This window comes from Haliotis rufescens, unplaced genomic scaffold (assembly GCF_023055435.1).
Source record: "Haliotis rufescens isolate VD_foot unplaced genomic scaffold, xgHalRufe1.0.p SCAF_11, whole genome shotgun sequence".
NCBI classification, from domain to species: domain Eukaryota; kingdom Metazoa; phylum Mollusca; class Gastropoda; order Lepetellida; family Haliotidae; genus Haliotis; species Haliotis rufescens.
In genome coordinates, this window is record NW_025963791.1 from 40623259 (window position 1) to 40650704 (window position 27446).

Sequence of the window (27446 nt, forward strand, 5' to 3'; positions counted from 1 at the left end):
ACAGCAGCCTTTGAGGGGGGCCTTTGATGCTTAATTGGCCATGCATTATGATCGACCAAAGAAACGCCTTTTAGTCACCGGTATCACGATAAGGGGACGTAACTCTAGATACTTTAATGTTTTCTCGTCATAAACGCACAGCGATCATTGGAGATACGGAGTGTTTTCCTGTAGCAGTGCTCTCTCAGGTAAATTTATTGTTCCTAATCTTTTAAAACGTCATTCTCGTTTTACTTTATTTGATTTATGGACTGACACTATTAATTCGTCAGATAAATAACGGATGGACATAATGTATTTGATGAAACTACTGATAGTTATGCTAGTCATATTCATTACCAGTGATGCTACTATAAATTGATTTATAGAGAGAATATGGAAACTGTAAATGTATGTATTCATATTCATAAACCACAGTTCAAAAGTTCTTAGTTTGTTCATTAACGCTTATTTTATCACTTTTCTGATCTCAGTGGGAATATTTAGTTTGATGTTCATATAATGATTGCCATAGGCTTTTATTGAAATTTTCATTACAAACACTCAAAATAAAACTGAAACCGATCTTATCAGAATACTAAGCTAATAATTGGGGTAGTGCCAGGTGATTTATTGGCGTAATGAAATTCAATGTAATTTAAGATAAATTAAGGTAAATTATATACCGGCTCTTCAAATATGTAAACAATGCCGCATTTTACAATGATGTGATAGGAAGATTGGCCCCATGCCACTGCACTTCCCGATCCGCGTATGGTAACATTAACCTCCTGCGATTGGACAGGTGCTACCGGCAGGTGCGTCATTCCTTTGATGTTTGCCGCCTCACGACTTTCCTGAATCCGCATGCCGAGTGCTATACATCACTTAAGCAGGAAGTTAAAGGTAGACATTTTATGAACGCTTGAAGTGGTTTCTGGAAAATGAACCTACGTTACGAAACCTTCTTTGATGTATGTGCTCTTACACATGACTCGAGTACGCTTAATCCGTTCATGTATCGGTTTATTTCAGGCGAAAAAAAGTGTAGGGGTTATGTTCCTTTTTTCATTTTTAGAGGCAGGAGTTAATCCTATTATGTTTTTATTCATACGCGAAAAGAAGGATTGTTTTGATCTTTCATATCAAACATATTTTTTGAATAAAACCAAACAAACTTGATTTTATGCTTATAACATCAAATAAACACATAAAGCTTAATCCGATATTAAGAACACTGATCAAGAGCTTCAAATGAAAGATCAAAAGACTTGTAGGATCAAGTAAAATTTAAAGTAGCATAAATCGAGATTAAACACTCTAACAACATTACGCCATTGACTGTGTTGACAATCCTCGCCAATTTGTCACCGTCTATTTTTCTAGCCATCTAATCGTCCATATTCTATAACCGCTCTTAGGTAGGAAGTTCGTAATTCTCTGAAGCGGAGTGAGACACATGAGCCAACGACTACATCAAAGCCGCCGCGGGTTGGTTTTGATGAATTAGTTAATTAATTAACCGAAAGTGTAAAAAATAAGCACAGCGAGATGACAGGTATTGAAAGATTAAAGCCCAACTTGTTATAGCCGAGCCGCTTGGAGTACCGCGCGGGACCACGCCCACTTTACACCCCACAACTCGTGCCTTTCCCCCAATCAGCCATCAAGCGGCGCTCCGACCATAACAATAGACCACACCTCGGCTTCCTTTGATGTTGCGATCCCTTTGTGTATACACTAATTACTCGACCTTGTCTTTGTGCTGCGCCGATAGTACAAACATCTGTCCCCAGCAGATGAAAGGGACGCGGAGTAAAACATTTCGTGGCATATTGCCAGCGTGATAAATCGGCCGCGATGAAAATTGTTAGATTTAATACATTGAGGTGCCCAAAAAGTAAAAAGTCTTCGAAAAGTGTCCTATCTTGAGCGAGTAGGAGTCACCCCACTGAAGTAAATACCCAACACGACTCAATATGTTTGTGACAACCAGTTCACCAGTGCTGAAGGCGTTCTAGCCAGCCTGGTCTGTTTCGGCGGCGTCACCACAGGCTTGATTTACAGCTGTGTCTAATGTAGTGACCGTACATCAAAGGGACCTTTCGGCAAACATGTGTAATTTATAAGGGCAAGGGTATTATCTCCAATACCGAACGAATTACCCTCTTTTCTTGCATGAAACACGGTATACGCTGAAGAAATTGAGTTTTTTATATCCTTTAAACCTATATGTATGGGTGGCATGGCGAAAAATATATCTTTAGTACGTTTGGGGGGACCAAAATAGCGAAAACATTGACGGTGAATCTGTAAGACTCCAAACTCTCCCAACTCCGTGTTGCTATCGGAAGCTATCAAATTGTAACAACGTCTCAAGGGAAGACAGGTTGTGCTGCATTTGTTTCAAAATCCATTGCTATAAGTATGCTAGATAAAATATTGTTAATAATTACCAAATACGTTATTTATATCATATGTAAGTTATATGGAGTGTGGTTTGGTTAATATGAGTGGTAATATATATATTATTCACAATCTGACATCCCTTCGCCACTTGGACTCGCCCAGGGCATTTTTCTCAATGTTGATTTTATCTCCGCGCTGATTGGTGCGGTTCTTCTAAAGGCTGTGACGTCACGGTGTATGGGGATTGTCGGCGGCGGGCATGTGGCTTTGATCTTATAGATTCAAACTTTTCAAATCTCTATCAGCGTTTTTGTTCCTTCCCATGGATGTTTTGAGGCCGGGTTCCCCTTTGTCTACAATGTGAGTGGATAAGGTAAGCCATGCGGTGAGCTTTAGGTCGGTCGCCATATGCAGGTCCTAATGCTCCATGTAGCGTCGAGTACGGACTAGCGGGGCCACGGAATCATATATGTGGAAAGCTTGCTATTCGCAAAAGTCGTTCACTGGATTTTCTAGCTGTGATTACCCCTTCGAAGAGGTTCTATAGTTCATGTGTGATTTGGATTTTGGAGTACATCGCCTCATCCACAGCTAATAAGTGTTGCTCGTATCTACACTGATTGTGTGCCGTGATTGCCCAGGTGGACTCTATTGGATACCGTAGATACACCTGCTTCAATTACATGTGCTATATTCCTCTATTGTTTACAATGTATATATGGTAAGTTATCACCAGACTAATAACATGTCATCGCAATCTTGGACATGCCTTGTTTATATATTAGAGTTTATTCCCGCAACGAAGCGCTGTTATTGATTATGAATCTCGGTTGGGTGACATGTGCTTGTTGTATATATATTTTTGGAAACGGGGAGTTTCTAAGCGTGAGCATAGCTATTACTAATAGTGTTTGTGTTCGGCGCACTTGGTCAACTCTTTATAGTACACTATTGTAACAGTTCCGCTAACTGCATATTATGGAACAGTGTTTATATTTCTACACTTCTATACTTAGGTGTATATTTTCCTTTTATCACATAACGGGCTGACTGCAGTAAATATATTGTATCATAATTGGATTTAAAGGATGGCTGTTATTTATTTATATTATTTCTATATATTGTTTAATGTTAACTGTATTTAATAGTGGTAATATTAATGTTATAGGATATCAATGCATTTAATTTCAATGTATAATGATACAAATAGTCCGTACGTGCGATACACGCCCTTCCGAGCAATGCTGATGAGCATGTCTTTGTAATTATGTTGTAGTAGGTTAATAGTACATTTAGTTTATTTCATTACTTTTATTAATGCTTCTTGGATAACAGTCTCTCGTGTGTGTATGGCGTTTGTCTGAATACAGGGCGACGCCATTTGCATTGAGTGTAATGGCGGACACACGGAGTCGGTCTTAGCTTCCCACTTTGATCTGTTTTGGCCGATAAGTCTTGCTTTCTTCCAAGGTATGCATTTTGTAACGACGGGTTATAATCTTTGGTGCATATTTGCTTAGATGTTTGGTAGAAAGGTGAATATGAAAAACATTTTGTGATGAAGCCATGTTAGCTTTGAGCTGGGGTGAGCGGCTTGCGAAAACGATTTGCTGTGAAACTCAGAGGTGCCGGTGGCCTCCAGTTTAGTCAAAGGAGAAGGAGGGGGTCGTAAAGCAGCACAGAAACGGAGGTAGTAGCCATAAAATTTCTCGGCCGTAGCGCCAGCTAGTTGTGGTACGGGGAGATAGCTCGCTTTGGTTTGGTATAACGTCATACGATCCCCTTTTCCAGGGGGAAAGTGTGTCTGTTTCTATGATCGGGTTAGAAAGAGCACGATTTACCATCGAGAGGGCATTGCCAAATCACCTAGACCTCACTCCTATACACGAAGTGCTTTGTTGGATTTACTGGAAGGAAAAATGCAGTATATAGTCTGATATAGCCCGTGCAGTTTATAAAGATTAATGAGTCAATGTAACGGGGAGTAGGCGAGATAAACCTCGGCTAGGTCAGGCCTGCATCCTAGGGGTCGGGACTGTTGCCACAACCTTACTAGGTCACACAGGCCTTTATTGGGTAGACTAAAGCTAGCATCCTATTGTTCTATGGTTGGCAGAAAACACAGGCATTGCCCATGCTCAATGGCCTGTGCAATACCAATGAGACTACTGTAGTTTTTTTCTTGTTTATTGACATGCTGGTTAACTCAGGCCAGTGAAAAGAAACATCTTAGAATTTATCTCGACATAACTGCTCCAGGGTTGTTTGTAAATGGATGCAATGATATTTGATATTGCCAGAGTGTTGCCAGTATGTTAGAGTAGTAATCTTTCACTGTTCTGACCTCCTCCTATCAGGGCTCCCAACACATGTACTTAGACCACACACATAGATCACACAGGCAAGCTTGATTCACAATGTGATACATTTTCTCTAGCCAGTGCAATACACACCCATATTACCTGGTTCTGCTGGTGAAACCCTTGTCACACAGACTAGGTACTGTCTTTATGTCACAGTTGGTGTTTGGTTGTTACATTTACTATTCAGGGGTGAATAGAGTGGTAAAGTCAAGCGATGTGAAAAGGTCGCCTGTCTCAGTCTCCTAGTGAAGTATTTTATTTGGACGGACAGTCAATAGTACTATGGACAAGTACAATTCCTTCCTTTGAAAGTGAGGTTTAATAACTATAAAAGTATTTTACTATGGTGGATAATAATGAAATAATTACAATAAATTTAGAATAAAGGTTTTGAATAGTCAATTTTTTATACCAATTAATATAGATCTATTTTTCAATTAATTCTAGATATATATCTTCGCTTTATAAATAGTGTCATTTATGTTCCATACCAGCTGATGTTTCCCATAGATGAAAGGCGATTAATCCATTATGGCTAATGATCTACTGGTGGTGCTGAACCAGATAAAATTGTAGATATGAAAACATTCCCAGTATTGACTGTAACATTTGATATCCTCCTACCTTCTTATGTTTGAAAATACCCTCTAATCTAAGTGCAATGTTTATCAATGCTCAAATAACATTGTTATGGGATTGATGCCTTGGTGTTAATATTCAAACCATTTGCTAAATCATATTCTGGTTCAAACATTTCATGCAATTATTGTGCAACTGGTTTCATAGAGTACAACAGCCCCTTTGATTTACCAGATGTAAAAAATAAATGAAGTATAGTTTAATCACCGTGACGATTACAATGTGGTTTTATCTTCATTTAATTGAAATAGGAAACCCAGATGTTGCACAGTGGGGATCGTGTAAATAAAAAATGGACCATCATCAAAGGGATATTTTCAATTGAATCATGGTTAAACACAGTGTGATGTGAATGGCTGAACCTCATCATAATCCATATGGCTAAATAATTGAAATATGGCCATGTTTATTCCTCTGTGCAGCAACATTTGTTCACAGTATAACAAAAGCTGAAATTTTGTGAAATTATTTCACTGTGTCATTGGTTTGGCAGATCACTTTGATGTTATTGGTAAAGGTAATAGCACACTCCCATCTCACCACAGGACACCAGCTGGGTAGATATGAAATTAAAAACATTGTAGCATCTGGGGTAGATATTGTATACATCATTTATATCCCGGGCTTGGCATATTGAAGGGCTGTAGGGAGGGATAGTATTTCAGTGTATCAGCTGGTGGTCTCGACAATACTTTACAATTTGTCCTTGTATCTGTGAATTTAATCATTGTTCTTGTTGGTGCCAGTCAGTGTGTGTTAAATTGAAAAAGATATCAACTTTGTCATAATCTTTTATAACTGATATTCTATACACTTCATGATTGAATGGGTCTGTGTGTTACACCACTGACATATCAGTAGTTTGTCACTGATGCAAACACATTTGGTGTTACACCATTGACATGCAACATGCATGTATCACTGACAGGAAAACCATTGACATGCAACATGCATATATCACTGACAGGAAAACCATTGACATGCATGTATCACTGACAGGAACACCATTGACATGCAACATGCATGTATCACTGACAGGAACACCATTGACATGCAACATTCATGTATCACTGACAGGAACACCATTGACGTGAAACATGCATGTATCACAGACAGGAACACCATTGACATGCAACATGCATGTATCACTGACAGGAACACCATTGACATGCAACATGCATATATCACTGACAGGAACACCATTGACATGCAACATGCATATATCACTGACAGGAACACCATTGACATGCAACATGCATGTATCACTGACAGGAACACCATTGACATGCAACATGCATGTATCACAGACAGGAACACCATTGACATACAACATTCATGTATCACTGACAGGAACACCATTGACATGCAACATGCATGTATCACTGACAGGAACAGACATTGGATGTTTTGTAAATGATGCATGGCATTGACACGCTCCGTACATTTAGTATTATTCCAGATTCAACACAACACACATTTGCTGTTGTAACACTGAAACAACACGCATTGTTCTTTGGACTATACCATAGTGAGACACTATTTACCACAGTGCCATGGTAACATGATATAACATTGAGACATGGGTTATGCCACAGTGACACAGGTTATAATACTACAGTCACACATGCTATAACCTTAGTGAGACACTAATACAACAGTGACATGTTATACCATGGTGTGGCACTATAAACCACAGTGACACATGTCTGTCTCGCTGACTTGGATGATGCATGTAATTGTATCCCAATTGCATTGATTGATGCTCATGATGTCGATCACTGGTTTGTCTGGTCCAGACTCTATTATTTACAGATTTAGCTGTGTGCGGCGTTAAACATCAAACAAAACAGTGACACATGTTATACCATTGCGAGACCCTATATATCACAGTGACACATGTTTTACCATAGTGAGACACTATATACCACAGTGCCATACCACAGTCCCACTTGACACCCGTGTCTCCTTGTTCACAAGTGTGACACACATACTACTACAGTGACGCACCTTTAGTGTTTCATTGAACAATTAGGTGGCCACATCCTCCCCACTTCCCCTTCCTGTTGTCTGTGGTTTTCAGACACTGTCATAACAGCATTATTAATGATAACTAAGTCTTGGCATCCTTGATGAGTAGTCCGATGTATTGTTTGATATTATGTTGGTCTGCTCATATGAGGAATGGTGGACCTCTACAGCCTGGATTCTAATTAGAAATGCTTAAAAAAAGGACAGGTGTGGCTTTGTCATTTAATTTATGAATATATTATTATATTCATAAATTCATTTCCTGTCAAATTGTTCCTGAACTTTCTATAGTGGAAGTATTTTTGAATGTTTTCACAAGATGGTGTCACAGTAGAATGTTAATGCAACATGTATATGTGCAGCGGTAACACATGTGACACTGTACAGATGTGTCACAAAGATTCTACATTCTCACACCATACATGCGGACCTAAATTGGTTTATTCGACTGTTGCACAAATTATTCCCATGGGTCTGTAATATTTATAATGAATTACACATACAATGAGAGAAATGTCCAATGTATCCTACAGCTTTTCCATTAATTCTTTGCCAGTCATTAAAATTATATTTGCAGATGAATGTATGCATAATTTGGAAACATCTGAGGAACTAAGCGAGATGAAATTTATGTATGTATAAGTAATTGTGTGGGAACCCTTTGAAGTGAGATGGTATTTCATCCTGTTTATTGACCAGATGAAATAAATTCAGATGATGACCTTAATCTGTCATGCTTCTATTAAACCAGCCATATGCATAGCGAGACAGATATCAAGTTCTCTTTTCAAAATAAGCAAAGTTCGTAGTATTTACAAGCTTGAATATCAAAGAACAAACTGCGTAGTGAATTAATGGATTAAAACCAAAAAAGGTAGAACACAATAAAGACTGCCATTATGAATGTGAATCTTTGTTAGAGATATCGTATAATTTGAGATAGCAAGTCTGTAATGAGAACTTGATAGTCCTGATCTTTGTGTAGGTTGATACGTCCGTTATCCACTGACCATGTGTTAACTTGTCACATGATGCTCCTGCTGGCGGAATAAAGGAATATTAACAATTGTAACGAGGCATCAAAGCTTCGCGTGTCACTAATCTTTTGATTAACATGAACTGGTGATTGGATTTTAACACATTGGACATATGATGCCCTTTGATGTATTATTCCTTGTGTGTATGCAAAGGCTGGTCAAGTGAGAACAGATCTAGCTCGGTTTGTTAATGTTTCTGTTTTCCATCACCCATATACACTCGTTAGTCATAGGAAGGCATGCAGAAGTTATATTCCTTATTTGGTGTGAAATCCATTGTCTCACTATTCAATTGTTTGTGTAGACTTTGCACTGAGAAATTAATTATTTCAGTCGGTTATAAAGGTCAGTTGATCACGTATTGTCTTCTACTTGGAAATTTTTTTATATTGTGGCTGAAATTCTTGAGAAAAATTGTAAATGCCTTCAGAAGACATTGTATGAAAGGTCAGCAGATCCGAGATGTGAATTCTGGAATGTTATTGTCTGTAAACAGTCCATAATCACCTAGTAGATGTACACATGCTATAAATTGCTATATCCTCCTTGTGTTGTGACAGTGAGAGATGACATACACACTACATCATGCTAAGACTAATCGCTGTGGAGCATGCATCCTTGAGGAAGAGTTGACAGGTCACCAATGACAAAGTTAATTGTCCTAACCATGGAATATAAGATCGATATCCTATAGGAGACAGAGAGTGGTGTTATGCTTTGTAGCAGATTGTATTAGCTCTGCCATATTTTATTCTGTGGAATAGGACAAAATCTGCTATTAATGAGTACAGGTTGCATGTTGCAAGCTAGCGAGTGGAATAGTCTTGATTGAACAATAGGTGGTGTGCCTGTGGAAGACACGGGTAGCATTACTGATAGGCTGTGTGAATGAGGTTCGCAGGGACAAGCACCATCGATCGGGCCATTTCTTGAGCTTAAACCTTGCTGGCAAGCTGATGTCTCTCCAGGCTTACAGAAATAGATTAACACAACATTTTGCTGGAATATTGTTCCATGCTAATTGTATGTCATACTGAATACTTGCTTTCAAGGTTTAATGTGTTTCGCACTTTTGTTTAAACATGTGTAAAGGAAATGACATAGCTTGCATGGAATTGCCTGGGTCGTCACCATTGGTCATTCCCAGCCATTTATTTTGGACTAGTGTATGTAAAACAAGAAGATTTAGGGATAAAACAACTCATCCCTCAGATTTTCACTAGTAGGACTAATGGACTAGTTGTCATTTCTATCCCTGAATTTTTGTCATTGATGTACATTTTTCATGCTAATCTGTTGTAGAGGTGATTATATTTTTCATGAACTGATCAAAACAGTATGTATGGTGAAAGGTTTGAAAATGTGTGAATCATTGTAATGATCAATGAAAAAGAACACCTACAATTTATTCATTAAAGTTTGAAATGGTCTTAATTTTCCTAGCAAGCTGTTAGTCTCTTCATGTGGACTATTTTGCACCAAAGGAAGATTTTGTCAAAGTGTTTCATGGTTGGATAGGAAATTAATATTGCAGCTTTATGGTTTTAAGAAATCCTTATCAAGCTAAAGCATACTTTGATGACTTTGAACCACTCCTAAGTGCAAATTATCTTGTGAAGTGGTGAAAGTCTGTGTTGCATCAATTCCATGGACTGAGCGTGTTTGAGAAACATTTGCTTTCAGTTTCCTGTCATGAGAGTGTATACAACATGTCTTTTTTGTCAAAGATCCCCCCCATGTCACTTAAGGCCACTACGAAGAGGAGCCAAAATTATGCCCTTGTTTATGGCAGTGAAAGAGATGGATTTCCCTCCCTTTGTCCGAGGTCACGAGGTTCACTCGTCTTAGTTGGCCTGTGTTTTTTCTGGTTGGATGTGGGCAAGGCTGCAAACATATGGCTGTATGTAGGATTCCCCAGCACAGATCTCGATACTGGAGATTCTTTGAAGTGCTTTGGGTGACTGAGCCCTCTCATTACAGTAGAGAACATTCTTCCTTACATCAAAGCCCAAACTGCAAGCATATTCCTAAAGCCTCTCTCCACATGTATCTTTGGGAACTGACAACGTCAAAGGGAGAATGGCTACAGAACTAAACCTTTTAGCTTAGATTTTAATGTAATGTTTCTCGGGTCAAGCTTGTAGGGTTGGTGGAAGTCTTTTACTTCTTCTTTTACTGATGGTATTCACTTTGGTAGGACTTTCTTTTAAAGGCTAGGCCTCTCGTCTCAAAGATTTCAGGGTTCTTAACTGTTCTTAGTTGAGATCGCGAGTAGTATTAGAGCATAAATCAAATGATTTGTGGAGCCACGAAGTCAGTGGTATTCAAACAGCCTTGAGTTGAACCACGTCTCTGTACTATCAGAAAAAGGCTGCCTTGTTTGAGGTCAAAATGGTTTTAGTATTGTTGGAAGTTTATTGTTTAAAAAAAGTTGAGTTTACTTGCACGAAACCAGGGCTTTAAGAGATCTACTGAATACACATGTGCAGTGCTTCACAAAGATTTACAGCAATTCCATTAGCATGTTATTTGAGAATCATATGTCGCCGCTGGGAATAGTGAATCTGTGATTATCAACTTGTGTTTCTTGGTAAGAAAATATGTATGTGTCGGCCTCATTTCTGGTGTCCCCCTCTGATATATTGAGATTGCTAAAAGTGGCATAAAGCCATAATCAATCAATCAATACAAGTGTCAGCTAATAAATTAGTTCAAAAGGTTTCAGTTATTAGACATGAAACGGATTTGAGGCAACATGCGAGGATCATGCATGTTAGTCATAGTTGAAAAAACTGTTGAAAATTAAGATAAATGTGGATGAAAAGTTTTAGCGTTTGTATCAAAAAATCTTTGGATGCAGAAAAATACTTTGACATGATACTATTTATTAATGTTACTCCATCCAAGCCATGCATGCTAAGTTTACTTTGTGTCCTCGTCATTTAGGAGGGAGCAATGAGATGCAGGGTCAGTTGACACGGAGTCCATCACAAGTAGAATTTCAAAGGTTTCTTTTTGTTTGCATGGTTCTCTCGAGTTTTGGTCAAAAATCCAAAATCATCCACACAAACATGCTCTCTGATGCTAAAAGCAAGCTTGAACTGTGTAAGCGATGACCAATCAGCTTGTTTGCTTGATAGCGGGACTGTGCATTGATTGAGAGAAGGTGACTACACGACCATCGTCAGCTTCATCCTTTGCTAACATAAAAAATAGCTTTGCCTGTGCCAAAATAGACATTCTTCCTCGATGGAGATGTACAGTGTGGACTTGGCTTAGACTTGAGCAAAGTATGTGTTGATCAATAAGAGAATAGAATTTTTTGGAGACAGTGTCATATTAGATTTTGAAGTTTAATTCATTTGATATTCACGTCGTTATTATCTTTTGAAATGAATGATGTCTTCCTATCAGATTTGGTGGGTTAATTTGAACAATTGAATATCTGATTGGTGAAAAATGCTTTGGGTCACACCGAGTCTCGGGCAATTTTACGATCGGTCATATTTGATTTGAAATCTGTCAGAAGTTGACAACGATACTGCAGGAACGTAATGATTCATCTTGTCGTCTTTTCAGATGTGGCTCTAAGACACTGTGGCAGCACGACAAACTCGGGCCTCATGGGAGATGCTGAGTCCCAACGAGGATGACAAGCAAAGTGTATGAATTTCTCAATGACTCCGGCGGTAACAACTTCACGGAATCTGCCCCGCGACCGCCAGTCCCCGGGGAGGAGAATGAGCTTCAGTCAAATGGGGGTATGTCCACACAAAGCTCAGGCTCCCACAAAAGTCATTTGTCCAACAAGAGTAACAGGAGTCAGTCGTCCACTAAAAGTACCAAAAGTGCCGCCTCGAACAAAGGGGAGGTAAGTCATTCCCCAGCTGCAACGCCGCGAAAATCGAATCTTGAGAAATCAAGCTGTACCTCTTCACAAAAGCTGGACCATGAAGAGATGGAAGCTCCGAATGGCTATGAGCCAGAAGGTAGTGCCGCCAATTCCCCGCCCTTTACCGAGAACAGCACCCCACCCCACCTGAAGTGGGCGGAGAATCTGAACCACCTCCTGAGTGACAGCGATGGCGTCCAGCTCTTCAAGGAGTACCTGGATAAGGAGGGTGGTGGTGCGCTGGAAGTGGACTTCTGGTTCGCATGTCAGGGACTCAAGCGCAAGAGTGCGCAGAGCACCAATATCCCTTCTTTAGTCAAGGCCATCTACAAGCATTTCGTACGCAATGATGGCGTGAGGTGTTTGTTAAAAGAAACAAAACAAGAAATTTCGGACAAAATCAACAGGAAAATGGCAGTTGATCAGTATATTTATGACACAGCTGCTACGGAAGTTGAATTGTATATGAGAAATGTGACATATCCAGCGTTCTTGAACTCTGATTTTTATGTGCAATATGTTCAGTCCTACGGTGATAGTCCAAAGTCCAGTCACTCCAGTGGCTCTAACAGTGCCCGACCCATGTCCCAGCCCGGTCCCCTGCCATCTTTACCAGAGGACAAGGAACTAGACACAGAGTCCAGCAAATTCACCACTATGGGGCCACCCTTGTTTCATAAAGTTCTCTCACATAAGTCCTACCGCAGTGATTCGTCTGGTGCTAAGAGGACAGAAACGATATCAGGGTGAGTCTTTGAATTCTTGTCTTTTTGCAATCATTTTGAACAGGTTATTACTGAACTTGAGTTGATGGATAAATCCCCATTGAAAAGTTTTGCACAGAAATAATTGTCTGGTTTTCATCCTTCACTGGTGTCTCCGCATGGACTAGGTGGCCTGGGTACAGCAGTCTCAATGTTCCCCACTGTGATACACATGAAATGTTACCAAACAGTGTCATTTTTATACTCTAAACCCTCACTCGTGTAGAGTAAAGAAAGTTCAATTGATGTATGGACCTTTAAGTTGAAAAGAATTCAAGTTTGTTTCAAGCTATTTATATGTAATGAAATGTAACTTGACATGTTTGATCAGAAGTTAGAAAGACCATCTACACTTAACAAAAAAAGTTAGGAATAAAGAATATTTTTGGGGATATTTTTTTTAATTGCTCATTGCTCACTACAAGAAATATCCCAAATATATTCATGATCCCTAACCTTTTTTGTTCAATATAGTTCATTTCGTGAGTTATGTTGTCATCATAATTAATGTCTGAGAGGGTACAGCAAGTATATAGTCTTTAGTATAGTTCCTTTAGTGAGTTATGTTGTCATCATAATTAATGTCTGAGAGGGTACAGCAAGTATATAGTCTTTAGTATAGTTCCTTTAGTGAGTTATGTTGTCGTCATAATTAATGTCTGAGAGGGTACAGCAAGTATATAGTCTTTAGCATAGTTCCTTTAGTGAGTTATGTTGTCGTCATAATTAATGTCTGAGAGGGTACAGCAAGTATATAGTCTTTAGCATAGTTCCTTTAGTGAGTTATGTTGTCGTCATAATTAATGTCTGAGAGGGTACAGCAAGTATATAGTCTTTAGTATAGTTCCTTTAGTGAGTTATGTTGTCGTCATAATTAATGTCTGAGAGGGTACAGCAAGTATATAGTCTTTAGCATAGTTCCTTTAGTGAGTTATGTTGTCGTCATAATTAATGTCTGAGAGGGTACAGCAAGTATATAGTCTTTAGTATAGTTCCTTTAGTGAGTTATGTTGTCGTCATAATTAATGTCTGAGAGGGTACAGCAAGTATATAGTCTTTAGTATAGTTCCTTTAGTGAGTTATGTTGTCATCATAATTAATGTCTGAGAAGGTACAGCAAGTATATAGTCTTTAGTATAGTTCCTTTAGTGAGTTATGTTGTCATCATAATTAATGTCAGAGGGTACAGCAAGTATATAAGTCTACATTTTTCTTGTAGCCCTTCATCTAAACAGCAGTGAGTAGACTTGGTTTGAGTCTCTTGCAAAATGCACTTACCGCACATGTGCTGTTTGTTCAGTTTAATGTTAAAGCTTTTTGCTACTTTCTCTCAGGCTGCAAAACACTAACACATGATTGAAGTTTTATTTCCTCATTTCAATATGCTAGCTTCACTTTTCAAGCCACGAGCACCTCCATGCTCTATATACTGTTCTGTTCGTTCATTTTACATTATGGTGTGCCTACTCTATGAAGTTCAGTAATTGTGTTGATATTGCCATTAGAAATATTGCTTCATACCATGATTTAATTTGAGCAATTAGGTGATCATAGATGCCTCATTACTCAAGTACAAATACCATTCCATTGCTTAACCCTGATATAGCAATACCCCTGTCCAGCTGTAGCTATGCCTCGTCAGAAACCTTCCAAACATCCTCAAGCCCAATATCCCCTTCTATCCATTCCCAGATCTGCACTATTCCATTTCCCTCCCTCCCTCCCTCTCTCTCAACACTGCCTTGTGGTTCCCCTACCCCACTGCTGTTTTTTAACTAGCCCCACCTACACCATGTACACCAGAATTCTTTTTTATCGTATCCCCTCCCTGCTATATTTTATCATATCCCCTTTCTTACAAGTTTCATGCTATATTTAATCATATTCCCTACTCCTACCTGCTATATATTAACCAATTCCATATATACCCTATTGTATTTTGTCATATTCCCTGCCTTACTTTCACGTTATCCCATCCCTGCTTTCTGTCCAGACAATATTAGTTTTTATCTCCACTGTACATTGATATGCACCCATTTGTGGCCACGAACTGTCACAGCTGTCTCATAGTGGACTTGGTTTTTATCTCAGCCAAGTTAAGCAAATGTCTTTGTTCTTTCCACCGCTAGCTGCACCAGACCATGCATGTGTCTGTGATAATCTTTCCAAGCATGAGCACTGCTTAAAACTTTCTGAATTGTTTACATGTTTACCTCGCATACGTATCGAGATAAGTATGTTGGATGGTCACATTAAATTATATTGTTTAATGTGATAACACTGTTGTTTGTATAATAAAACGCTAAGAGTGTTAATGAAGTACCGTATTATCTCCAGTAACGGTTCAGGTATAAATTGCTCATCCATCTTGAAGGTGTAGGGTCAGTCAGCTGGAGGGTTTCATATGAACGAGTGCTCTCTGTAAAGGCAGGAAAACGTGATCTGTGGAGCTTTAAGATAAACAACTTCCATGTTAGCAGCTTCCTGATAAAATGTCACTGGAATCTGAATTTTGATTCAAAACAGCCACCGATGTCTTTTGATCTTCAAAGCAGTGAAGCGCACGCTTGCAGTATGAATATTGATTAGGACAGTCTTCTACATTTATGTTTTAATCAAAATACATAATGTTTTTGAAGTGTGGTTTTGATCTTTTATGTCGGCTATTCATCAATGGTAACTAATTCGTAGCTTATGATGATATGGATATCTGGTAGGCCTTGCTCATTGTCAAGTTCCACTTGATGGGGTCTTGTCAATAACACAAGCAGATACTATTGTGCTATCCCCATTATCAAACAACCGAGCTGCTTTGATCGTCCATGCTGACTGGTCTAAAGTGTTGATCAACAGCTTTGACGTTTTTTTTATAAATTCCATTAACTGCATGGATTGAGATATAAGTATTCAGAAAACATGAGCGCCAGCCATGTGACACTAGAATGAACATCACTGGGACAATAGCCATTTTAAACTTGCGTCTGCAGGAACTTAGACTGCATGCAAATCGAAAGTTGACATGTTCTACCCTTGTGTTGCAACGATTTCTAGTTGAACTTTGATATTAGTGGAATTTATTAAATAAACATACATATACATTGTGTACATATATGAGGTATTGAGACTTATACTCTTGACACTGTTGACACTAATATTACCATTAGTTTTATTTATTTCCAAACTCATGTTGTTCATGCTAGTTTGATACAAAATGAAATTTAATTCTTTTTTTTTCAGGTACCCACTGTATTGTAATTCTCGCCATTCGTCCTACCCAAACCATGTGTCGTACGCACCTGCCTCGGCTCAAGACAGCGAACTGCAGTCTCTCTCGAGTGACGCCCTTACTGACGACACCATGTCCGTCACTGACAGCAGCATGTAAGTAATATTGCCTTCTTTAAGCGTGATATACATATGGTTGGCACTCGTATGAAAAATAGACCACTGTCCCATGATAATACACGTAACTACAAAGGGGATTGGTTGGATACAATGGCTGATCAGGTAATTGCGGGATGCAGGGCCTCTATCTCTCCTGATTTTGAGGATTAATGCTCAGGCTATCACCCACAAGTTTGACAGCTGCAGGTCTTGTGGAACGTATTTAAGGGATATGTGATACATACAGAATATTGTATCCAACATCAGAGAGCGTTCCGCCCATTCACCCACTCATTCACCAACATATCGATGATTACTGGATTGTCTTGTCCGGGCTTCATCATTTAGAGGGCCATTTTCATAAAGCTGGAACTTGCTGAGTGCAGTGTTAAACAAACAAAAAGCAATAATTAAAATAGATATATTTTTGTGTACACCAGGCATGTTTCAAGGAGCTCTTAAGACACTTGATATACGCCTACAATTTGACAGACGCCCACCCATTCCACGCTTAATTTCACAGAGCATTCCATGTCAAGTGTCTTTAGTAGATTCACTGTGAAAGTGACAATTTGTCTTGTTTAGATGGCCACTTTGATGTCTTTCTGGAGATCGTGTTTTGGAACATTTCAAATTCTCTTGTCCAGAAGTTCAAAGTGATTAATATTAATGTCAAGATTTTATTTTTGTTGTTATCAAATGGCAAGAAACATGATAAGCTGTCTATTTACATCAAACAAATCCGAGAAATGAGTTATCTTTTGAAAAAATAAGATAAGAAGAGCGTTGTTATTGTGTTTCCAAAACCTCTGCCATTTTATCTTCCGACAGAAAAGAGTGTCATCACTTACATCTGCAGAGTGTTTTTTCCATCATGTGAACAGATGTTTGTGATTTGGAAGGCAATGAATCTTTTCACTGCAGTTGTCTGAAAGATGTTTAATATTTGATCACGAGGAATCAATCGTTGTCAGCCATGATCCAATGTCTTCTCTTTGAAGTGTACATAAAGCTTTATAAATAATATATCGTGGAAACATTTGAGATGCTCTTTTAACATTTCTCCTAAAGCTCAAACCTGGTCAGGTACAACAGTCACTGAGTCTTGCATAAAGAGTAGAATTATTTATCAAAGATTTGCTTTTTGCCATTAAACATGAAAAATTATTCATCAGAGGTGACTTGTAAGAGGTTGGGTACAATGTTGCCCGTGGTTGCATGGGTGCTTTGAATACATCAGACAGATGGCCTGACCTGAATAACAAAGAGGTGCTAGTTTATCTTCAACATTTTATGTCCACATTCAACCATTGTTGAACACAAAATATGGTCGGGGCCCCCAGTAATCATGTTCCGGTTGAGTGATCATAAGCAGAGATGGAAGGCAGGGTGATATTAGTTTACTAGCCAGTGTTTGATCATTCAAGCGGAACAGACTAGATGAATTCATTCCCATGTGCTATGGGAAGCTTCAATGACAATTCAACAGTTGAGGGATTTAGCATTGACGCTTCATAGAAATTCGTTTAACATATATCTTGACTGTAAATTTGTGAGGAGAAAAGGCAATTTTGACGAGAAAAACTGCTTTGCTCAGTTGGGTGTTTTTTTTCTCTGACAAGAACTTATAAGTCATGAGAATTATTAAATTGGGAGATTACATGACAGTTATTATGTGTGCTGGACTGTGATGATTTATATTTACTTTAGGAAAAGGAATATTAAATTGGGCAGGTTTATTCAATTTCATTTTTTCTTTTTTTTATCAGTTTTTAAAGTCACTCTATTCGGACATGTCCCATGATTCATATTTCTGAATCAAAGAATCGTGTAGAAATAATGATATCAAAACATAGGGAATAACATTATGCTAAGGCATCAATTGCTGGGAAACAATTTATTTTGCAATTTTATGTCCCCTGAAATATAACCACTGAGGACAGTTCCGTTTGAAGTTGGAACAAAGGATGTGCATAAACCCTCGATAAAATTCTACATGGTTTTAGAACAGAGAAACTAACAAGTAATCTGCTTAGAATTTCATGTTTGATAAAAAGATATGTTTTGTCGTTTCATTAGGAAGAAATGTGCTCGATACAGACAAGTCCCTTTGAAATCCAAAACTTCATTTATTGATGTAAGCCAATATTTTCATGACTTATTTGATGTCCGTACACAGGCTTTTAAAGGTTTCCTATATCCCGAACCAGAAACCCACGTCACTTCTAACAGATATATTCTGTCTTCCCTTACACAGAATTAAAAACTTTTGCTGTGGTATTTTATGCCATCCAGCATATCTGTTTCTCTGTATCCTTTTGTTCATGGAGCAGAAAGGTGTTCTTTACCGAAAACCCACTCCTAAACATGAGCACGACTCATGTTATATGTTTCTTTGTAGTAATTAAATTACTATGGCGGGTGATTACGAGCCGTATCCACATGTGAGCAGGCTTTTGTCTGACAGTCTTTGAAGCAGAGGGACTGGGAAGCGCCCCATTATGTTACCCTCTTTGGCGATCAATTTGCCATTGACAATCAGTCGAGCCTAACACACATGCAAACTTCAAACGCCTAGGCCAGCCCCCATCAAGCAATTTATGCCTTGTTTATAAAAGGCCTAGCCACTTCCATAGCGGAAAGCTTTTTATCTAATGAATAGCATGGTGCTTTGATCTTCAAAAGCTCTACCTGGTCCAGTGCAGGCCTGTGATTGGCCCACAACAGTGAGATTGTGTTGATAGTAGTACAGAGAACACGGTCCTCCAACTCAGGCCTATATATCATGTCGGACTATACTCCTTCTTTTTCTTGTTCAGCTAAACTTTCCTTTGGTTTGATCTTGTCATGGAACACAAATGCTTGTAAATGTCTCTTTGTGCTGGCTTTCTTTATGAGATTTCTTGTAGTTTGTCTAAGAGCATGGCTTGAGAATGGAGTTCAGCAGTAGCTTTCAAGTAGTAGACTAATTTGCCTCGAAGGTTTATCCAACCCGAGTTTCCATTAACTTGTTAACATCAACCCTGCCTCATCTTTCTTTGTAATATGTTGTTGAAAACAACGATACAATGAGTGATCTTGGCATTAAAGTGTCTGCTCTCCCTCTGTTGTCAGTTCATTTTCTCCAAAAAATCGAATGAAGAGCATTATGGTTCAAATCAGCGTTAGTCAAAAGACTCCACATAGATGATGACAAAACCTCGTCTCTTTGACGATCTTCTGAAAAAAAGGGTGGTGAAATGAAAGGGAGATGAATCTTAGGAAGGGGGAATATGAAAGACTGTTTGTAAAATGATTACTTTTTATCCCAAATGTCAAAAGAGATTTTGATGTGATTAATATTTTGTGAAATTTTGTTAATTAGCTCATACCAAGGGTTAAAATCATTAAATATTTTTTCAACTTTGTCAGCAGAACATGTTTGATGTGTAATAGGTTGTGAAATGGCAGGTATGTAGATTTTTTACATCTTGTGTGAATGCTAGAGGTGAGATGTCTGCATGGTCTTCCAGGCATCTGATCAGTGAGTTACGACATAGTTTTGAGGAATAAGGAGGAGGGCCCACATTCACAAACTGATAACGTGACTTGGCACTTTGTGGTGATTTCTATCAACTGTTTCAAGAATACATCCAGATTGTTGTGGAGAGGTCTCTGTGTAAGAAACTACTAGCTTTACCATAAAGTGTTTTTGCAGTTGTTTGCTTATCTGTCTCTTCTTAGCCTTTTGATGCTCCTGTAAGAATGTAAAAAATCTGGTGTAAGTGTTTCCACCCCTCTTTTGGAGTAGACACTGTCCAATCTTCACACAACAGACTAGTCCACCGAGGAATGTGGGGAGGTCAGGAGGTATGTCCTGTACTAGTGTATCATTACACAGACAGTCTGGTAAATTTGATGAGAAGTAAAGGATGGGACATTTTGTGTGTTAGTCCTGACTATATTGCAATGACGTGTGGATGATGTTAGGTTAGAAAGGTGCAATGGAAATTGGGTTACTCTATAGACAGTGTATAATGAGAACACAATAACATATATATCTTTTTTTCCTTGTATTATTTCAACAATTTGATATCTGAATAATTTTTAAAAACTAAAAAAGGAAGTGGTTTAAGAACAATAATTTGCCATGTTCTTGAAATGATTTTGAACTATTAAAAATTCCAGATTATTTATCAGTATTTATTATTGCAAGTTACTCACACAAATTTAACATTTCATGAGAAACGGGTTCCAACCCTCAGAATTTTTGTTGCTTGGTACCCTTCATTTGATGCACTAGACACTCTTTGATGGTTTATCACAACCTTAAGGGCACCTGCTCTGAGTTTTGAATCCTGAGATTGATAGATAAAACAAATTGAAGGTCTCCCATCTCCTGGGGAAGAGAGAGGATTCAAAATGGAAGCCATATTGGCTGTTAGTACAAGGCCCTGATCAGTGAGTTGTGGACTCGTTTCATTCATAGGAGCTGGATAGGACCTGCAAAGCAAGCTTGGGAGAGAAAACTGGTAACAAAAGATATGGGGCAGCCAACTTAGCCCGGTAGACTGCTCCAGGTTAAGAAGGCTTGCCTTGGGCTGACTTTCTTTGTGTAGAGGGTCTGTCTTAGTTGGGTTGAATGGTAGCAAGGGACAATAAGGGCACCTCCAGTGAAGCTTGAAACTGTTAGCTGGCTGTCCAGTTGTTCTGACTCAGGGCTGCCGGGAGATACGGTGAATATAGCCCCCCAGTCAGGGAGATATGGTGAATATGGCCCCCAAGTCAAGGAAACGCTGATCTTGGTTGTGGTCATACAATTGAAAGGTGACCAACCCAAGAATTTGCTGCAGGCCATATGAAAAATAAATAGAAACTGACTAATACATTTTTGGTTTGAAGATTTGATTGTATGAATTCAGCATTATTGCACCCCAAGGGGAGAAAGAGAGTAATATTGAAGCTCTCTGGTACTTGTAGTTGTAGTACCACTTTTTGTTTCAGCACCAATATCAAATAAAACACATGATTCTGGCACTGAGGCACTATTAATATTGGAATCTGCTCATTTACAGAACAATTGTCTATTAGGTGTTATTAACACTTGGCTAGAAAAAGTCAGCATTGGTTGTTATTAAACAAGTTCCTCTCATTTGTAATACAAAGACAGAACAAAGTTCTACTAAGTTACATTACCACTGTCAAAGATAAAGTATGGGATTAATGCCAGGGCTCTGAAGTAGATTAAGGAGTTGGGGCAAGGACAAAACCTACATCAGAGATTAAAACATATTTTAAAGAAAAGAAAACATTCAAGTTATGCTGGTGTGTGCTCAATACAACCATTCATATATAAGGTATTAAACAAGTTCCTCTTTCATCTAGAATTATATAACAGTCCAAATGGAAATATGAGGAACTTTTATTGCTGCCAGCCATTCTCTTTACTTCATCAAAAGAATGCCTGGAGTCACTACAGGGAATACGGAACATAAAACGCCCCGGCAGTCTATTGTATGCCTTTGCACCTGTAATAAAACTCTGTAAACAATGGGGGATTAAGCTAGACACTTAATTGATAAACATTGAGGAAGACATTATCGCTAATTACTCAAAGGCTTGTCTCCATTACCTTTTGTGGATAGCAACAATCAAAGTAAAATCTGCTTTGATGGTGAAGATAGCTTTACTTTTTATAGCAGCAGCTTAAATGGTGTATTGATGGTTGGCTGTAATGGCTGATGGTAGTGATGGGATACAGTGCCAGGCAGGGTGGGGAATGTTGTGTGTACATGTGAGGTCGCTGACCTCAACTACATCGGTGGAGACGAGTGGGTACTGAGAGATTTCGCGTGAAATACCTGGGGGTGTTTGGGGTAGAATTGGGGTTGACCTGTAAGCTTGTCATGGCAAAGATTCATTCATTTTATGACTAGGGCACGTTATATTTTTCTTTTATCATTTGTTTGTGGAAAACTGGTATTGTTTTCTTTTATGGAGGCGATGGGGTAGCCTAGTAGTTAAAGCATTCACTCATCACATGGCAGGTCCGGGTTTGATTCCCCAATTTTTTGTGAAGCCCATTACCTGCCATGATATTGCTGAAATATTGCTGAAAGCGGTGTAAGACCATACTTGCTCTTCTCGATAAGGCTGTGTGGCGATGACCTTACTAAGACCAGACACATAGGATCATATCAACATGAAAACACCCTGATATACCTTTTATAGTACTAATTAGTAAATTAATTACTGTTCCATGATTGTTGGTTGGCCCAGTGGTCACAGCCCACTGTGTAGCAAGGCTGCCATTGGGGTTCAAATCCAGTAGGGGTTTTACCAAAGTGGTAAAGCAACCAGTGCCAATTGTGTCCCATAGTCGGCAATGCAGGCAACTACTGCTTATTCAATCACTAGTCAGTGTTAACATGTCAACTTTTATCTTTTCAGTGATGCATCTCACTACAATCTTAAGCGTCAACGTAAGGCTATGAAGACCATGGCACAACAGAACCGGGAGCCAAACCTAATGCTTCATTCACAATTTATCCCTGTAAGTAAAAGGATTGTCATTCTTACTGCACTTAATGTTATACAAATTACTTCACATATATAATCCTTTCTTATACAAGTTCATGTTTTTGTTCAGGTGCGAACTTTGAATGAATAAGCCATGGTATAAAAACTCACTCTCTCCAAGTTATTTGTATTTATTTTTATTAATGTGTCTAAATGAATGAAACAATGGAATATGATAAAAATAATACCATCTATGCCCAATGACTCTTCCGATAGATATTATATGGTGTTATTTCACTTCCAGCGGACAGAAAGGGCTCCCAAAGATCGCAATATCGCAGAGTCTGACCCACAACAGTTTGCACAAATGTTGATCGAGAGGATGCAGGCTGTCCTCGAGGAACGGGAGGCAGGGGCCAAGGTTGATGAGAAGTTGAGATGTTTGAGTGAGGTGGGTAAGAGCCTGGTGGCCATCTTGGATTTGCAATGTAGATATTTTCCAAATTCATTAACCTCATTCTTGCTTTAATTTCTTCTTCTGTTTTTTTTATAAGATGTTCAACTGTTATTTTACAATGCTATTGATAATGACATGTTGGTACTGTGTTAGGTTAGTTTTTGTTATGATAATATTACATTTTATTGTCATCAAATGATCAGTATGGTCAAGTGTGTGTGTACATCAAGGCACAATTGTTCCTATAATGGCAAGTATTACAAAAGTTAGGCGGTGTCAATAGGAAACTTTACACAACTTTTTGTCCATCTGCAGGCTGATGAAACGGCGGGCACTTCAATGATGAAGAATACGACTGCCACCTCCATCATTCCAATGATGTCCACGTCTGCTGTGGAAGAGGAGACAGCAGAGAGTATATTAGATCAACACTGTTCTCGGATTTGGGCAAACTCAAACCACCATACACCGAGCCGGTCACCAGGTAGACATTCACCTCGGAACAAATCGCCAGACAGGCTTCGGTTAAATAAGACTCTCCCCGCTGGTGGTGTGTCCGGTCATCGTAGTCGGAAACGGGAAAATCGTGACTTTGTTGCATCATGTGATAGTGGCGTTGGCGATGAGAGTTGTAACAAAGAAACGCATCGTCATATACATCACCATCACCATCATCACCATCGGGAGTTACGGACCAGTAAACAACAAATGGAGTACGAGGCGCAGAAATACAGTATGGCATGTATAGGTAGTGATTTAATCAATAACGGTTCTCGGAGCTTCTCGGAGTTCCATCATCGTGAGATAGAGACTCGCGGAAGGTCCTCTAAAAAGAGTTGTGCAACTAGGAAAGGCTCTGATGCAAGTAGTCATATTGACAGTGGAATAAGCATGGTGTTTGACAAGGATTCCTTACTCCGTATGCCCATAGTGACTGGACCTAATGCTGAAAAGTAAGTTATTTAATATTCATCTTAAATAATTTCTTTCCAGAATTCATTTCCAAGATCTGTGGGATTTACATGCATTCATTCATTTTAGGATGTTGGCAAATAGAATAGTATGTGGGCAGTTAATGGGAAACTCTACCTCTTGAAAATGGATTGTATGTGTTTTGCCACTACTAGGAAAGAGCATTAGCTGTCTCAAGTGGCTAAACTTGCACCATGGTGACCCTACTCCTGCTTACATTTCCTACAGGCCTGACCCGTGAAGATCCGTGGTAGAAAAGGTCTTCAGCAACCCATGCTTGGTGTAAGAGGCGACTAACAGGATCTGGTGGTCAGGGTCGCTGACTTGGTTGATGCATGTCGTCGATCCCAATTGTGTGGATCATGATATCAATCACTGGATTGTCTGGTCCAGACTCAATTGTTTGCAGACTGCGGTCATATAGCTGGAATATTGCTGAGTGCGGCGTTAAACAACAAACTAACGAACCAATCCTACAGGCCTCTGTTCGTCTTTATGTCAGAACACTGAACAGGTATCGGAGTGTCACATGCTTTATTCTTTACCTCTTCTAATGTCTCGAAGGAAGCGCATGTTGACACAAGATAAAGAATTAATTTATTGTCCTTAAATACTTGGTACAACATTCCAGAAAGCATTTTGCTGTTCACATTAATTTGCTGTTGCGTAGGCATACATCATGGAGACTTGTGTCTTAAATGATGCTAATGGTGCACCATCGCCGCCATAGCAGCACATGTGTATATAGAAACAGATGACATGCATCAGTAGGGAAATACAACAGATATTACATGCTCACTTAGCCTTTCCCTACCCACCTCTTTATAACATGGCAGAGATCAGGTGCAGGTTGTGCTAATGTGCTAGACAGTTAAACATTGTGATTGTATTCCTCTGCCTGTCCAGTATTGATCGTGCTGTGGTATCTTGTATCACACACATCTCACTGCTTCCATTAGATCCCTTGGTCTCATATGCCGTTGCAACCAACCAAATTTTCCAGTTCCCAGTCGAAAAACACATCCCCATTTGTTAGTAACACTAGATGCAGACCAACACTGTTTAGTCTAGGCTGCCTCAGATAAGCTGTCTGTGGGTCATGTGAAGTCAGCTGTGATCATGTACCCTGCCTATAATTAGTTAAGATGTAATCATTATGGTGTGGTCGATCAGTTCGGAACACCAAATTAGCTCCCATTTCACCTCTGTGTTAGTCTAAGCTTGTTTAACATCAAAGGAAAATGAGATTCCAGCTGTTAATTAGCCATGAGCTTCCATCATAACATTGGTTTGATGTGAGAAGATATTAATTACTATATACCAAGGTTAATGGGTCGTGTTATTCTCAAGGAGGTAGTTTTACATAATTTATGTCTATGCCCAACTTGATTGAGGAGGAAAACATGACCAAAGAATTGTTTTATAATTAATGGTTTAGACCATGTCGTAAATATTTTCTCATTCATCCAAAGAATTTTTCATAAATACTGAACCCAAGCGTAGTGAGAGGTTACTTTGTGCTTTAGAGGAAGAATTCCAAGGGTCTTGTCAAACTATAACAAAGACATCCGTTAATAAAGACACTGAAGACGCAGTGTAATATTTCATACAGTTATAACGGGTGATCAATATTTGATAATGTATGCATCGTGCTATCTCAGAACGCCCAGCATCGATGAGCCATTTGTTTCACAAAGAAAGAGTGATCCTTATCTTGTTTCATCAAACAGAATTTCCAGCAGGAAAACTCTTTGTAACAGAACTCATTTGTTAAGATTCCTTGATAATAGTTAATCTTTCCCGCATGTCCCTTAGAAGATGTAAACACAAGGAAGTCGTAGTGACTTCTACAAAGGGATCTCCAATAAAGGAGGAAGCATTTTGTACAGAGTTGCTTCCCCTTTTGCTTTTCTATGCCCATGGCTCCTGTGGTAACCCAGGGACTTTGATCTGGGATGATTCATGATGGGGGAGCCCTCTTCTCTGGTGTTTCCAGGTCTGTAATTGTGTAGCAAGTGAGAGTTCTTTGCACATGGGGTCAGTCTTACAACATCTGAGAACAAGATGATCAGTGGAACCTTAGAAGAAAGAATTAATTGCCCTGAACCAACCAATTAATGCTATTAGATTACAAAACTGCTCTCTGCCTTTGATGTTGTCCGCTAATGTTTGCGAGCTGATAAAGTCTGCACCATGGAAGATTAGAGTGATGTCATGGGAAGTGTGCCTCCCACTTCACCTCCCTCACATTGGGGGGGCAGGGGGTCTCCAAGGGGGCTCTTCTCCTCTTCCTACCCCCCATCCCCCAGGAGGGGCAAGGGAATGGGTAGTATTTCATGTTAAGGGGCAGGGAAATGAGTTGAATTTCATGTGTAGCAGCATCCCCTTGTCCCATCCCTGCTGTTCTCCTAGCATAGAGGGCATGAAGAAGTGTCAGTGCACTGTTAGCTGTAATATTTTGTTCAATGTGATATGCACTAATATGATGTTGTTGTACCAGCTCTTAAATGTTTTAGAATGCATACTGAACTAACTTGGTAAGGTGTAGAAAAACATGTAGAGTAGCCCCCTAGCCATTACACATCCAACCCTTCTCTATACAAACCCTTCTCTATACAAACCCTTCTCTATACAAACCCTTCTCTATACAAACCCTTCTCTATACAAACCTTCTCTATACAAACCCTTCTCTATACAAACCCTTCTCTATACAAACCCTTCTCTATACAAACCCTTCTCTATACAAACCCTTCTCTATACAAACCGTTGAGGTATTGAATGTACCAGTGAGCTACACACACATAACCTCAACTTTGAGGTATGGAATGTACCAGTGTGCCACACACATCCCACCTCAACTTTGAGGTATTGAATGTACCAGTGAGCCAGGCACACCCCACCTCAACTTTGAGGTATTGAATGTACCAGTGAGCCACACACACCCCACCTCAACTTTGAGGTATGGAATGTACCAGTGTGCCACACACATCCCACCTCAACTTTGAGGTATTGAATGTAACAGTG

The 27446-nt window shown here is 39.2% G+C and overlaps 1 protein-coding gene across 5 annotated transcripts in view; it reads left to right on the forward strand.

The window, feature by feature from the left end:
* Positions 1-2593: 2593 nt before the first annotated feature.
* LOC124142325 (axin-1-like) overlaps positions 2594-27446 on the forward strand; it is a 32897-nt gene continuing 8044 nt past the window's right edge. The window contains exons 1-7 of one of the 5 annotated variants that reach the window (XM_046510739.2): positions 2594-2748; positions 12035-13093; positions 14331-14348; positions 16349-16492; positions 22925-23027; positions 23298-23444; positions 23766-24403. In XM_046510739.2, the coding sequence (XP_046366695.1) occupies positions 12105-13093; positions 14331-14348; positions 16349-16492; positions 22925-23027; positions 23298-23444; positions 23766-24403 (2039 nt within the window). In that variant the 5' untranslated portion in view covers positions 2594-2748; positions 12035-12104. The other 4 variants (XM_046510737.2, XM_046510740.2, XM_046510741.2 and 1 more) reach the window with 4 other exon arrangements.